This window comes from Aotus nancymaae, unplaced genomic scaffold (genome assembly GCF_030222135.1).
Source record: "Aotus nancymaae isolate 86718 unplaced genomic scaffold, 86718_ANA_hifiasm-v0.15.2.pri h1tg000049l, whole genome shotgun sequence".
NCBI lineage: Eukaryota > Metazoa > Chordata > Mammalia > Primates > Aotidae > Aotus > Aotus nancymaae.
This window is the reverse complement of record NW_026988463.1, coordinates 27,401,289-27,416,486: the sequence shown is the minus strand read 5'-3', so window position 1 is coordinate 27,416,486 and position 15,198 is coordinate 27,401,289. Positions and strand designations below refer to the sequence as shown.

The window sequence follows — 15,198 nt, the reverse complement described above, 5'->3', positions numbered from 1 at the left end:
CTGAGAAGGCTGTGCCAGCACCCAGAAGATTGGCTTCCTGGACCTTTATGGCTGGCTTTACCTGGGGCTTTGTGAGGGTAATGGCTTGTGCTGACATTTGTTTCAGGCATCTTCAGTTCTACCATTGGGTTATTTGGTTAGACACCTCAGACCCAGGGGACCTTGGTTCCCAGGCACAGTGTGCTTTCTAGTGATTCCCTTGGCACAGCGGGCATGGATGATGTGGTGGTCTATTTCTTTGGGGACAGTTTTTTACAACATGTCCCCTCAGACCACACCGGTAACAAGTTTTGCTAGACTGGCGGCTAACCTGAGACTTTCTCTCATTTGAGCCCCTGGGGTTTGCTTGCTTGAAGGCTATAACTAAGGCAGCAGCTTTTTTCTCATTTTTCCTGTTCCTTTCAGCCTGTTTGTCTTGGTTTTTATTATAAAACACCGAGGTTGCCTGGTTTAGCAATGATTCAGACTCTGTTTTCCTTCTAAAGCCAGCTTTTGAAGCTTTCTCCTGATATTTGCTGCTGACTAATAAACTTGTCCTTTAGTATTAACTGACCCTTAATAGAGTCTGGTGACAGAGGAGTGTACTTTTTTAAAGCCTTTTGCAATTGCTTAAGGAAAGCTGTTGGGTTTTTTTCTTTTCTTGAGTTATGGTGGATAACATTGCATAGTTCATTGGCTTTTTTCTAGTTTGTCTTAATTTCTTTTTTTTTTTTTTAAGAGATGGGGTTTCACCATGTTAGTCAAGCTGGTCTCGAACTCCTGGCCTCAGGTGATCCACCCACCTCGGCCTCCCGAAGTGCTGGGATTACAGGCGTGAGCCACTGTGCCCAGCCCTTAATTTCTTAAGTATTCAGGTCACGAAATGCTTACAGCTTTAGTCCCCTGTTTTGAATCTGGATCCCAGCGAGGGTCTGTGGCAGGGACTGCCTGTGTACCTGTGGGATATTTGCTTTTATTTTTTGGCGTTATTAGGTTATGTACCTGACCAAGGTACCAAGTGTCTCTAAACTTTTGAGCTTCTGCTAGAGCAGCCTCTTTTTTATTGCTGGATAGGGTTTGATTAAGCAAAAGCATGACATCCTTCTTCTCTAATTCGAAGGACTGACTCAGGCTCTGAAGAACGTCTATGTACTTGTCGAGGTTATTTGAAAACTTTTCTAAGTTTGCCTTAATTTGCTTTAAGTTGGAAAGTGAGAAGGGGGTGTGCACTTTAGTTGGGCTAAATTTTTCTCCCACTGCCTGTAGGGAGCATAGTTTGGGCATCTGGGTAGTCTGATATGCCCTGGCTGTTTCAGCCCTCCCTGGCTCCTATTGGGGTATGGGAGTCAAGGAGCCCTGGTTGGCATTGGTGGAGGTAGTTACCACAGGGAGTTTTACCTGTGGAGGTAGCCCTGAGGAGGGCTGAATAAGGTAAGGGGCACAGGCCTGACAGAGCTGAGGCTTATTCCTCAGGGAAAAGAATAGTTGCACATAGGGGACCTTAAACTATTTACTCTCACAGTTACAATGCAGGTTTAATTGTAGAATGGTGTTATAATTTATACTTTCCTTTGGAGGCCATGTTTTTCACTTAGCAGGGGGTATTTTGGCCACTCTGTTTGGCAGAGAAAGATGAGCTACTTCTTTTTTTGTTTGCTTATTTTTCTTTTTTCTACCCAGATTTTACAACCAATTTTTTGTTTGTTTGTGTTCTTTTTTCTTTTCTTTTCTTTTTTTTTTGAGACGGAGTTTCGCTCTTGTTACCCAGGCTGGAGTGCAATGGCGCGATCTCGGCTCACCGCAACCTCCACCTCCTGGGTTCAAGCAATTCTCCTGCCTCAGCCTCCCGACTAGCTGGGACTACAGGCCTGCGCCACCATGCCCAGCTAATTTTTGTATTTTTTAGTAAAGACGGGGTTTCACCTTGTTGACCAGGATGGTCTCGATCTCTTGACCTCGTGATCCACCCGCCTCGGCCTCCCAAAGTGCTGGGATTATAGGCGTGAGCCACCGCGCCCAGCTTAATTTTTTTTTTTTAAGAGACAGGGTTTCACCATGTGGGCCAAGTTGGTCTCGAACTGCTGACCTCAGGCGATTCGCCCGCCTCCGCCTCCGCCTCCCAAAGTGCTGGGATTACAAGCGTGAGCCACCTCACCCGGCCGTGTCTCTGTCTTTATTTCCTTTTCTCAATCCCTCGTCACCACCGGAACTAAGGGCATCCATGTACAGGGTTGGGGCTAGTAGCCAACAACCTACCATATAGGTCGTTGTGAGGATTAAATGAGTTGCTGTGAGGATTAAATACATAAAATACTTAAAACAGCTACTCTAGTTCCAGTTCATTCCTGAGGTCCTGCTGTATCCTGGAGACACTCTTGTATCCTTAAAATAAATGTGACGTGGAAATTGCCCCATAAACTGCATACCTCGACCATACCTCCGCTTTACGTTGAAACTGCTCTCTGTAACCCTAATGTGACAGGCAAGCAGTCCAAACCAACGCCATTTTGGCCCCTGTGCCATTTTAAGAAAAACTCTGTGCCATTTTAAGAAAAACTAAGACTTGTAATAAGTGACTAAGGTCTGTAATTTTCCACCCTACGCAGACAATGTGTAAATTAAAGCTTATCTTGACTTCTGTGAACCACTTACGTAACAATCGGAATGTCCAAGGTCCCCTGGCCCTCGGAATGTCCAAAGCCCCTCACCCTCACCCCTGCCCAGGAGGTGGTTTACAGGCATAAAAGGTCTTGACACCCTCCTTTCAGGGCCACGGGTTAGAGAGATGCGAATCCTCCGTGGCCGCCGGCAATAAAGACCTTGTAATTTGGCCCAGTCTTTGTCTCAGTGGTGATTTCGCACTCGCTCGGTTACAACATAAATTCCTTTTGGCTGGTAGAGGTGGCTCATGCCTGTAATCCCAGCACTTCGGGAGGCCGAGGTGGGAGGATTGCTCTAATAATCCTCTGTTCTAGCAATCCTCCAGGAGTTCAAGACCAGCCTGGGCAACATGGTGAAACCCTATCTATTAAAAAAAATAAAATAATAGATTTCTTTTTCTTGCTAAAACCAGTTTAAACTTGTTTCTGTTGCAGGTATTCAATTTTAACTGTTGGATAATATCATTTGTATAAATATACCACCATGTACCCATTCTTCCATTGATAGTCATTTTATTTTCAATTGTTTTTCACTCTTACAAACAAAACTGTAATGAACTTCTTGTATATGTCTCTCTGCAACTGTAATGAACTTCTTGTATATGTCTCTCTGCATATATTCATTAGTTTATCTAGGGCTTATACCTAGAACTGCAGTTGTCACAGCCTTGGGATTTTAATTTCCAAAACCTGACTCTGCCTTTTCCTGCACTTTCTTACTCTTTTACTTCCACCAAGCTGGATGCCTCTTTAAACATCGGGAAATCAGAGATAGTAGCCCTAATAAGGGGACAATCATAAATCATTCTTTGTAAGACTACACCTATTCTAGAATTTCATAAAGATCTCTGCTCCTCCCATGGCCAATAACTCAGTGGTTCTGATTTGAAAGCAGCAACTCTGTCTCGCCACCTAGCGTATTCTCTGGTGTGAGTGAGCCTGCCTGGAGTTCTCCGGTGTGTGGGGTTGAGGAGTCGTGCTGGGGACCCATGAGGCTGGAGAGGCCGGCACAGGCCAGACTATAAACGGGCCACGTGTTTAGGGCAATATATGCTGCGCTGGGGCCTACTGCCTTCCTTGGGACAGGGATGGAGCGACCTCCATCGTTTCAACCACAGGACACAGCGGTGGCGGGGAGCTGAAGTGCGACCCAAGACTCGAGTCCTAATCCGGTCGATCTTACTCCACTCTTTCTCTTCAATCTCATCCAAATAGCGTGGGGGTCAGCCTAGAGGGTTCTCAACGTCCTTAAGCCCTGAGAGATTTAATATCTATGCAAAGGGCCCTTCATTTATATAGGGTTTTCCACCTGGCGGACCCTCTTCCGCCGCCATATTCGCTTTGGCGCCCTCTGGCGCCCATAAAGGAAGTGACGCGCCTGCGCTCCCCCCGCCCTTTGCCGTCGTCTCTTCCCCAGGTCGAATTGGTACCTATACCTTTAAGACCTTAAAGCAGGGTCTAGCGGAAATATTCCAGGGCTTGAGACCAGAAGGCGCGCTTGAAGCTCCCTCAGACTGGCCCAGTGAGGGAAGGGGCGGGCTGTAGCAAACTCCAGAGAAGTCATTGGTCTCTTTTCTCAGGCTCCGCCCCTTAAGGCAATAGAGAACGGCCGTGATTGGCCGGAGCTCTGGAGGCGGGGCTTCGAGCGTGGTGCGTGGGTTTTCGGTGCAGTAGCTGCTGCGGCGGGTGGGCGGCATGTCTGCGGCCGGTGGGGAGACTCCTGGGGACACGCGGGGAGAGGGCACTCCTGCTGCGGGTCGGTTCAGCTTCAGCCCGGAGCCCACGCTCGAAGACATGTAAGCAAGCCTGGCCCAGCTCGGGGTGGGGAGGTCGTCCCTTTCTCCCGCGTTTTGGGGAGGGTTCCTCCACGTGGTCGGAAGCGGGCTGGCAGCGGGGCTCGGGTCCTGGCTCTGCGGACTGTCCCCAAGCGATCCTTCTTACCTCATCTGCAAAATGGGCGCAGCGGTGCACACCTGAGGCAAGGGAAATTGGGTGATGCCCCCGAGTGGTACTAGGAACGCCCTTCAGCCTAGCCCTGGGAAGATACTGGCACCCGATACCGCCTCTGGTCTCCAGGCGCCGGGGGTACGAGAGGGTCAAACGAAGTGCTGAGAGGTGGGAGACGTTATTTCTTGCTGGAGGAAATCAAGGAAGGCTTCTTAGAGGAAGTGCCTGTGGAACTACATTCTATAAGAGAAATTGGATTTTGATGTGCGGCATTTCCAGGTGGAGGAAACTGCAGAAGTAGCAGCAGGAGATGGAAAAATGAAGAGGGTTTTGTTAGATTTGGCGAGATGTTAAGGGCGGCTCAGGGGCACGCCCATTTTATAGATGAGGGAACCAAGTTCCGGAAAGTGGACACGACCTGCCTAAGGCCATCCAATCAATTAATTTCAGAATCTCCTAGTCCCAGGCCCCCATTACATACCACTGGGGTACCTGCCTCTGGCCCCTGCATCACCCTCTAACCCTGAGACTTGGGTTTACATCCCTTTTTCCTATTTCAGCCGCCGCCTCCATGCTGAGTTTGCTGCTGAACGAGACTGGGAACAGTTCCATCAGCCTCGGAACCTCCTCCTGGCCTTGGTCGGGGAAGTGGGGGAGCTGGCAGAACTCTTGTGAGTTGATGGAAAGCTTCCTGGAAGTGTCTATGTTGTGGGAGAGAGGAGGGGAACATTTATTTGGTCTTCAGACATTCATGGGTTCAATTTCCCTTCCTCATTGCAAGGCTCTTTGCTGGTGCCGAGCATGCAGAGAGAACTCACGGGTCCTGCCCTCTAGGGGCGCCCAGCCTCCTGGAAGAGAAAGGTGTGAGAGTAGCGGGCAGGAACAAGTATCTATCTAGGAACAAGTAGTGGCAACAACCCTTTTCCTTTTCCTTTTTGGAGACTCTCTCTGTCGCCCAGACTGGAGTGCAGTGGTGCAATCTCGGCTCACTGCAACATCCGCCTCCCGGGTTCAAGCAATTTTCCTGCCTCAGCCTCCCAAGTAGCTGGGAGTGTAGGCACCCACCACCACACCTGGCTAATTGTTGTATCCCTTTTTAGTGGAGACGGGGTTTCACCATATTGGTCAGGCTGGTCTAGAGTTCCTGACCTCAGGTGATCCACCTGCCTTGGCCTCCCAAAGTGTTGGATTACAGCCGGGCCCAACAACCCTTTTCCTTTGCCTCTGGGGCTGAAAGGAAGGTATTCTGTAGAGGACCTTCCTGTGGTATTCCAGACATGGGAAATACATTTGCAGAGACAGTGAGGCAAGAAAGGGCAAGTTCAATTCAGGGAGAATCTGACACTCCTTCAGTGTAAGCATCTCGGGAAAAATCAGGGATTTGGGATCTGTTTTCTCTGATGTGTACCAAGTGCCCAGCGTATCGTAGGCACTCAGTAGACATGTGTTGGATGAGCGATGGGGCTGTGGAGGAGAGGGCTGGGAGATGAACCCACAAAGATAGGATTAGGGCTAGAGCGTGATGGAGAGTTTGGATATGCTGTAGATACTGGACCAGGTATCTATAGGGTAGATTGGATGGATCACTGAGAGAATGGGCAGGGGACACCAGAGAGCTGACTGGTGTAGACCAGGCAAGAGGCGATGAGGCCTAGATCAGGACAGTCACTGGGGATAAAGGAAAATGGACACAGAGATATGTGTGAGGGCAAGTTATTTATTTATTACAGATGTTGCCCAACTGGAGTACAGTGGCACGATCTCGGCCCACTGCAACCTCTGCCTCCCAGGTTGAAGCGATTCTCCTGCCTCAGCCTCCTGGGTAGCTGGGATTACAGACGCCCACCAACGCACCTGGCTAATTTTTGTACTTTTAGTAGAGATGTGATTTCACCATGTTTGGCCAGGCTAATCTTGAACTCCTGACCTCGGTTGATCCGCCCACCTCCCAAAGTGCTGAGATTACAAGTGCCGTGAGCCATCGTGCCCGGCCTTTTTTTTTTAAAGAGGAAGTCTTGCTCTGTCGCTAGGCTGGAGTGCAGTGGAGCCATCATGGCTCACGGCAACCTTCGACTCCCGGGTTCAAGTAATTCCCCTGCCTCAGCCTCCTGAGCAGCTGGGACTACAGGCGAGTGGTACCACGCCCGCCTAATTTTTTGTATTTTTAGTAGAGACAGGGTTTCACCATGTTGGCCAGGCTAGTCTCCATCTCCTGACTTCAGGTGATCCACCTGCCTCGGCCTCCCAAAGTGCTGGGATTACAGGTGTGAGCCACTGCGCCAGGACAGATTTTTTTTGTTTGTTTTTAAGAGTAAGGGTCTTACTCTGTTGCCAAGTCTGGAATGCAGTGGCGTGATCATGGCTCACTGCAGCCTCAGGAGCTCAAGCAATCCTCCCACCTCAGCCTCCCGAGTAGCTGGGACTACAGACGTGTACCACCACCAAGCCTGGCTCGTTTATTTTTATTTTTTGTAGAGATGGAGTCTTGCTGTTGTTGCCCAGGCTGGTCTCAAACTCTTGGTCTCAAGTGATTCTACCTGCCTCAGCCTCCCACAGCACTGGGGTTACAGGTTGAACCACTGCATATGGCCTCATGACAGATTTATGAACATCAGCTATGTGCTAGCTTTCTGCCTTCACAGTGGAAGGAGATTGACAATAAATCAGTAATTTCATTTTAGAAGATCTGGAAGTATGATAAATTCTATGAGGAAAGAACACAAGGTGATGACCCAGCCTGGCCGACATGGTGAAACCCCGTTTCTGCTAAAAATACAAAAATTAGCCAGGCATGGTGGTAGGTGCCTGTAATTCCAGCTACTCAGGAGGCTGAGGCACAATAATTGCTTGACCTAGGAGGTGGAGATTGCAGTGAGCCAAGATTGTGCCACTACACTCCAGCCTAGTCAACCGAGTGAGACTCTTAAAAAAGCAAAAAAAGGCCGGGCGCGGTGGCTCAAGCCTGTAATCCCAGCACTTTGGGAGGCCGAGGCGGGTGGATCACGAGGTCAAGAGATCGAGACCATCCTGGTCAACATGGTGAAACCCCGTCTCTACTAATACAAAAAATTAGCTGGGCACGGTGGCGCATGCCTGTAATCCCAGCTACTCAGGAGGCTGAGGCAGGAGAATTGCCTGAACCCAGGAGGCGGAGATTGCGGTGAGCCGAGATCGCGCCATTGCGCTCCAGCCTGGGTATCAAGAGCGAAACTCCGTCTCAAAAAAAAAAAAAAAAAAAAAAAGGCAAAAAAGGGCCAGGCACAGTGGCTCACCCCTATAATCCCAGCACTTTGGGAGGCTAGGGTGGGGGGGCATATCACCTGAGGTCAGGAGTTCGAGACCAGCATGGCCAACATGGTAAAACCCCATCTCTACTAAAAAATACAAAAATTTGCTGGGCATGGTGGCAGCGCCTGTAGTCCCAGCTACTCGGGAGGCTGAGGCAGGAGAATCGCTTGAACTTGGGAGGCAGAGGTTGCTGTAAACCGAGATTGTGCCACTGTACTCCAGTCAGGGCAACAGAGCAAGACTCCATCTCAAACAAACAAAAGACCAGCCTGGCCAACAGGGTGAAAACCCATCTCTACTAAAAATACAAAAATTAACTCGGTGTGGTCACAGGTGCCTGTAATCCCAGCTACTCAGGAGGCTGAGTCGGGAATCACTTGAACCAGGAGGCAGAGGTTCCAGTGAGCTGAGATTGCGCCATTGCACTCCAGCCTGGGTGACAGTGAGACTCCATCTCAAAATAAAACCCCAAAACCACAAGGTGATGAGCCAGGTGGTGACATCTAGGCTGAGACCTGAATAACAGGAAGGACCTAGCCTGGGACTGATGAGGGAGGGGAAGCGTTCAAGGCAGAGGGAGCTGTGAGTGCAAAGGCCCCGTGACGGTCTGGCTTGTATGCAAGGCGGAACAAGCTAGAGTGGCCTTGGGTGGGGAGTAAGAGAGACAGTGGTGGGCAATGGCCTTGGAAAAGGCAGGGGCAGCCCATGAAGGATAGGAGGGCTTGGTCAGGAGTTTAGATCGTATTCCAAGCACAGTTTGGATTTTAGCAGGGAAGGAGCAAAATATAATTTGTGCTTCTTTTTTTTTTTTTTGAGATGGAGTCTCTGTCACCCAGGCTGGAGTGCAGTGGCGCAATCTCAGCTCACTGCAACCTCCGCCTTCCAGGTTCAAGCAGTTCTCTGCCTCAGCCTTCCGAGTAGCTGGGATTACAGGCATCCGCCACCACACTCAGCTAAGTTTTTTATATTTTTAGTAGAGATGGGCTTTCACCATCTTGGCCGGGCTGGTCTTGAACACCTGACCTTGTGATCCACCCACCTCAGCCTCCCAAAGAGCTGGGATTACAGGTGTGATGAGCTACCATGCCTGGCCTAATTTGTGCTTTTTAAAAGATGGTCTGGTCCTGCCGAACACTCTAGAGTAAAAGAATAAAAGTCAAAAAAAAAAAAAAAAAAGATGGTCTGGGCTGGGTGCCTTGGCTCACACCTGTAATCCCAGTACTTTGGGAGGCTGAGGCCAGCAGATGACCTGAGGTTAGGAGTTCAAGACCAGCTTGGCCAACATGGCAAAACCCCGTCTCTACTAAAAATACAAAAATTAGCTGGGTGTGGTGCCACATGCCTGTAATCCCAGCTACTGTGGAAGGGAGAATTGAGGCAGAAGAATTGCTTGAACCCAGGAAGTGGAGGTTGCAGTGAGGTGAGATTATACCATTGCACTCCACTCCAGCCTGGGCGACAGGGCAAGACTCCATCTCAAAAAAAAAAAAAGATGGTTTGGCTGGGAGTAGAAGATGAGTTAGCAGGTAGATGAGTGGGGAGGCTTCTGCAGTGGTCCTGGTCTGAGGTTTGATCTGGGGTGGTGATGGCTAGGGCTGGGGAGAATTAGAATTGTCTCAAAGCTTTGTCTTAACAAATGAAATGTTCTTTTGGCCATTCCTTGGCCCACGAAGAGACACAGACATCTTGGTATCATCTGTTGGGGTCTCTTCCCCACCTGACTCTTCCCAGGGCCCAGATGGGTTGGGTCGTCCTTGGAGGTGGGCGTTATTACTGCAAGGACTGGCAAAGCCCATAGCCCCAGGTCACATCTGAGTGTGTGTCTGTTTGTGTTCTGCCCCTAGTCAGTGGAAAACCGATGGGGAGCCTGGCCCCCAAGGCTGGTCCTCCAGGGAACGGGCTGCCCTTCAAGAGGAGCTTAGTGATGTCCTCATCTACCTGGTGGCATTAGCAGCCCGCTGCCGTGTGGATCTGCCCCAAGCAGTGCTCTCCAAAATGGACATCAACCGGCGACGCTACCCAGCCCATCTGGCCCGCAGCTCTTCCCGCAAGTATACAGAATTGCCCCATGGGACCATCTCTGAAGACCAGGCTGTGGGGCCCGCGGACCTTCCCTGTGACTCCACGGGCCAGGCCTCAACCTAGAAAGATGGCCATAGGACTTGCAACTCAGGGTAGTGTCTGAAGAACAGAGGGTGGCTTGGCCCTGGAGCCTTTTTCTAGTCTTTTCCGAATAGATCATGGGCCTGAGGCCTCCACTTCCTGAGGTCTGAAGCTCAGCAGCCTCTAGAAGGTTGCTTCCTGATGTTTGCTCTCCCAGTAAAGTGGTTTTGAGTAATAACTTCTAGATTCTTCCTGGATGGCCAGGGAGGCTCTCTGTCTCAGCACGTGATGGTGAGGGGACCAGGGGTGCCTCTGAGCCCCATTCTCGTTTCCCTATTGTACCTTCTGCCTGTAGGGCAGAGAGATCTGGTTTCTAGAAAATTCCCAATAGGATGTCATATAAGTTCCTTCCTCTCCTTTTAGAGATTGGAGACTATAAGAGTCCAGATGCTGGAGCCCGGCTGTCTGGGTTCAAATGCCATCTTTGACACTTGCAAGCTGGATGACATTACTCAAATTACTTAATCTTTCTGCACTTCAGCTTCCTCGTCTGTAAAATAAAAAGAATAGTGCCTGCCCAATAGGGTTGTGAGGTTTCAGTGAGTTATGTGAGTGCTCAGGGCAGGCCTGGCACTTAGTAAACTATAGTTGGTAAGTTTGTGGTCATTGTTATTACCTATTTGCCTTTTTTTATTCTTTATTTTATTTATTGTTATTATTTATTTATTTACTTTTGAGACAGAGTCCCACTCTTGTAGGCCAGGCTGGAGTGCAGCGGCACAGTCTTGGCTCACTGCAACCTCTGCCTCCCAGGTTCAAGTGATTCTCATGCCTCAGGCTCCTGAGTAGCTGGGATTACAGGCGCCTGCCATCACACTCGACTAATTTTTGTATTTTTATTAGAGATGGGGTTTCACCATGTTGGCCAGGATGGTCTTGAACTCCTGACCTCAGGTGATCCGCCACCTCGGCCTCCCAAAGTGCTAGGATTACAGGCGTGAGCCACTGAGCCTGGCTGGTTTACCTTTTTATTTTATATATATTTTTGAGACTGAGTCTCACTTTCACCCAGGCTGGAGTGCAGTGGCATGATCTCAGCTCACTGCAACCTCCACCTCCCAAGTTCCAGTGATTTTCCTGCCTCAGCCTCCCGAGTAGCTGGGACTACAGGTATGTGCCACCATACCCAACTAATTTTTGTAATTTTAATAGAGAGTGTTTCACTCTGTTGGCCAGGCTGGTCTTGAACTCCTGACCTTGTGATCCGCCTGCCTTGGCCTCCTAAAGTGCCTGTGTTACAGGCATGAGCCACCACACCCGGCCTTGTTTGCCTTTTATTCTCAACTATCAGGGGCCTAGAGCAGGAAATCGGGGTCAGGTCTCTGATTTGGGGCAAAATAGGGCTTCCTCCTTGGTAAAAGTAAAGGCTACCCACCCTGCCGCACCAAGGCCAATTTATTGTTTTTCCTCTCCACCTAAAGATAGTGTTGAGGGCTGGGCGTGGTAGATCACCTGATGGCAGAAGTTCAAGACCAACCCAGCCAACATGGTTAAAACCCCATCTCTACTAAAAATACAAAAATTAGCCGGGCATGGTGGCACAGGCCTATAATCGCAGCTACTAGGGATGCTGAGGAAGGAAGATCACTTGAACCCAGGAAGTGGAGGTTACAGTGAATTGAGATAATGCCCTGCACTCCAGCCTGAGCAATATCACGAGACCCTGTCTCAAAAAAAAAAAATGATAGTGTTTCAGGACATGGTGTCTCACATCTGTAATCGCAGTACTTTGGGAGGCCGAGGCGGGCGGATCACCTGAGGTCAGGAGTTCAAGACCAGCCTGGCCAACATGGTGAAACCTCATCTCTACTAAAAAATACATAAAATAGCTGGGCGTGGTAGCAGGGACCTGTAATCCCAGCTACTTGGGAGGCTGAGGCAGAGAGAATTGTTTGAACCTGGGAGGCAGAGGTTGCAGTGAGCTGAGATTGCTCCACTGCACTCCAGCCTGGGCAACAGAGTGAGACGCTGCCTCAAAAAAAAAAAAAAAAGATAGTATGAATGTGTCAGATTTGCCTGTTGTGTGACTTTGGGCACATCACTTTTTCTTGAGATACCTCTGGCTGCCTCCATCACAGGGTAGGCTAATGCTGGGGAAAGGACTTTTAAACTATAGTTGAGCCTTGAGCAACACGGGTTTGAGCTGCGTGAGTCCACATTTGGTTGGTTGAATTTTTTTCAACCAAACATGGATCTATAATACAGTATTTGTGGGATGCAAAACCCATGTATGTGGAGGACCAGCTTTTCCTATATGTGAGTTCTGCAGGGCTGACTGGGGGTTTAGTATGTGTGGATTTGGGTATATGGTGGGGGTGGGGTGTGTCCTGGAAACAGTCCCCTGTGTACACCAAGGGACATCTGTATTCTCCGAATCTACAATGGTTGCTGACTTGCTGCCTCTCTGAGCCAGTCTCCACGTTAGTAAACTGAGGCATTCTCCTTTCCTGGCCTTGCTCTCTTACGTTTCTTAGCTAGTGACTCCCATTCTTATTTCCCAGGTAAAACAGCGCATCAGATTATGTGCCCAAACCCGCCTTTCCTCTGGCTCTCCAATGATAATGGGATCCGCATCCTTCTGAAGCCCTGGTTTCCTTCCTCTCCTTGATTGGGTGTCTGCTTTCCCTTCTGTATGATCAGCTTCTCTTCATTAGCCTTTCCTACCCATGCAGAAAGGACATGTGAGTTCCTTCCCTGTTGACAAAAGCAAAACCATCAGACCTCCAGCAGCCTCTTCAAAGGGTTGTCTGTACTCCCCGACTCTGCTTCCCCACTGTCCCATTTACAACCTTGCCTCCTGGCTGGCTTTCACAATTCCCCTCCACTAAAATGACTCTCACCACTTATCCCCACCCTCATTACAAATGCAGCAGGCACCAGAGCAGCAGCTGACCCTCCCCTCTCCCTGAAACACCTTCCTCTAGATTTCCCAGATAAGATGCTTACCTGGTTTTCTTCCTACCTCTGGCTATTTTTCCTTATTTTTAGTGGAGATGGGGGTCTCACCATGTTGCCCAAGTTGGTCTTGAACTTCTGGCCTCAAGCGATCTTCCTGCCTCAGCCTTCCAAAGTGCCAAGATTACCATGTGAGCTACCACGCCTGGCCTTTTTTTTGTTTGTTTTTTTGAGACGGAGTCTCACTATCGCCGAGGCTGGAGTGCAATGGGGCGATCTCTGCTCACTGCAACCTCCGTCTCTTGGTTCAAGCAATTCTCCTGCCTCAGCCTCCTGAGTAGCTGGGATTACAGGCGTGTACCAGCACACCCGGCTAATTTTTTTGTATTTTTAGTAGAGAGTAGGGGTTTCGCCATGTGGACCAGGCTGGTCTGGAGCTCCTGACCTCAGGTGATCCACTCACCTGGGTCTCCCAAAGTGCTGGGATTACAGGTATGAGCCACCACACCCGGCACTGGCCACTTTCAAGACTCTTCTTGTGTGCTTTCTTCTTGACATGGTGTCATGGACTCCAGACCTGATATCTCTGTTATTGCCAATCACCTTTCTCATGCTGACCTAACATTCAGCATGTTCAGATGGGTGTAACAATTGCCTGCACTTCACCTCCTGTCTTGCTCTTCACCCTGCACCCCCATCTTAGTGACACTGTCCTGCAGTCACCCAAGCTAGGAAATGAAGTCAGTCCCATCTCCTTTCCCTCAATCCCAGGTCCACTGCTGTGAGTTCCAGCTCCGTAAGGCTGTCAGATCCATCTTTCCCTCTAAGCACTCAAGGCTTTGCTACCTTGGGTCCTTTAACCTCACTTCCAAAACCCTCTTGCTTTTTGTCCCCGACCCCCATTCTATCCCAGGGAACATTTGTAAGCTCTAAGGACCCTGGAATGCAGCTTTAGGGGCTTTCTCCATATTTCCGCAACCAGAACTCTACCTTCAAGCCCGAACTTAAAACATCACCTCTGAGAAGAGCCTCCACACTTCCCCAACCCCAACTTTCTTACCTTCAAGACCCAACCTAAACATCCCTTCTGAGAAGAGCCTGTCTTCCCCCATCATAGCACCAGTTGACACTGGACTGCAGGCCCCTGTTTACTTGTCTCTTGGCCCTCCCATTCATTGGTTGTGGCAAAAATGGACAGAAAAGATTTACCTAGCCAGGCATGGTGGCTCATACCTAATCCCAGCACAAGCCACCATGCCCGGCTAGGTAAATCTAGAGGGAGGTGAAAGGATTGCTTGAGGGTAGGAGTCCAGCCTGGGCACCATAGTGAGACCCTGTCTCTACAAAATAAATAAATTTATTATTTTTAAGACAGAGTCTTAAAGTCTTAAAGAGTGAGACTCTGTCTCATTCTTGTCACCCAGGCTGGAGTACAATGGTGTGATCTCAGCTCACTGCAACCTCTGCCTCCTAGGTTCAAACAATTCTGCCTCAGCCTCTCAAGTAGCTAGGATTACAGGCGCCGGCACCACACCCGGCTAATTTTTGTATTTTTAGTAGGGATGGGGTTTCACCATGTTGGCCAGGCTGGTCTCGAACTCCTGACCTCAGATGATCCGCCTCCCAGAGTGCTGGGATTACAGGCGTGAGCCACTGTGTCTGGTCCAAAATAAATAAATTTAAAACAATGCATGGGTTTGGGTTTATGATGGGTCCATCCCCCTGGGCCTCTCATAGTACCCCATGCCAGATCAAACTAGCCCCGAACCATTGCCTGGCCTCTGCCTGTAGCCTGCTGGCACTGAAGTGGGCTGCACAGTAGAAAACAAGAAAAAATAAATGTTGAAAAGATTCATCTATGGGATTTGAAACTTTTATTTTTTAGACACCCTTGCTCTGTCACCCAGGCTGGAGTCCAGTGCCACAATGATAGCTCACTGCAGCCTTGTCATTAGCTGTGACTACAGGTGTGCGTCACCATGCCCAGCTTTTTTCTTTTTCTTTTTTTTTTTAATAGATGGGGGTCTCGCTTTGTTCCCCAGGCTCATCTTGAACTCCTGATTTCAAGAGATCCTCCTGCCTTCGCCTCCCAAAGTGCTGGGGATTACAGCCATGAGCTGCTAGGTCCATTCGATTTGAGATTTTTTTTTGGTTTGGGTGTTTGTTTTTTTTTGTTTGTTTGTTTTTTGTTTTGGCAGTCTCAGTCTCCTTGTGGTTGCCCAGGCTGGGGTGCAGTGGCACTATCTCAGTTCACTGTAACCTCTGC

At 49.3% G+C, this 15,198-nt stretch overlaps 1 protein-coding gene and 1 non-coding gene across 2 annotated transcripts; both read left to right on the top strand.

The window, feature by feature from the left end:
• Positions 1 to 4,282: 4,282 nt before the first annotated feature.
• Positions 4,283 to 10,632, top strand: DCTPP1 (dCTP pyrophosphatase 1). Its single transcript, XM_012464492.2, has 3 exons — positions 4,283 to 4,435; positions 5,147 to 5,257; positions 9,719 to 10,632. Exons 1-3 carry the CDS (start codon positions 4,335 to 4,337, stop codon positions 10,017 to 10,019), a joined length of 513 nt encoding a protein of 170 aa, XP_012319915.1. The 5' UTR covers positions 4,283 to 4,334; the 3' UTR covers positions 10,020 to 10,632.
• Positions 10,633 to 14,621: 3,989 nt separating this feature from the next.
• LOC135269147 (small nucleolar RNA SNORA42/SNORA80 family) lies at positions 14,622 to 14,753 on the top strand. Its single transcript, XR_010337452.1, has one exon. It is a non-coding gene; the product is annotated as a small nucleolar RNA SNORA42/SNORA80 family (small nucleolar RNA).
• Positions 14,754 to 15,198: the final 445 nt, after the last annotated feature.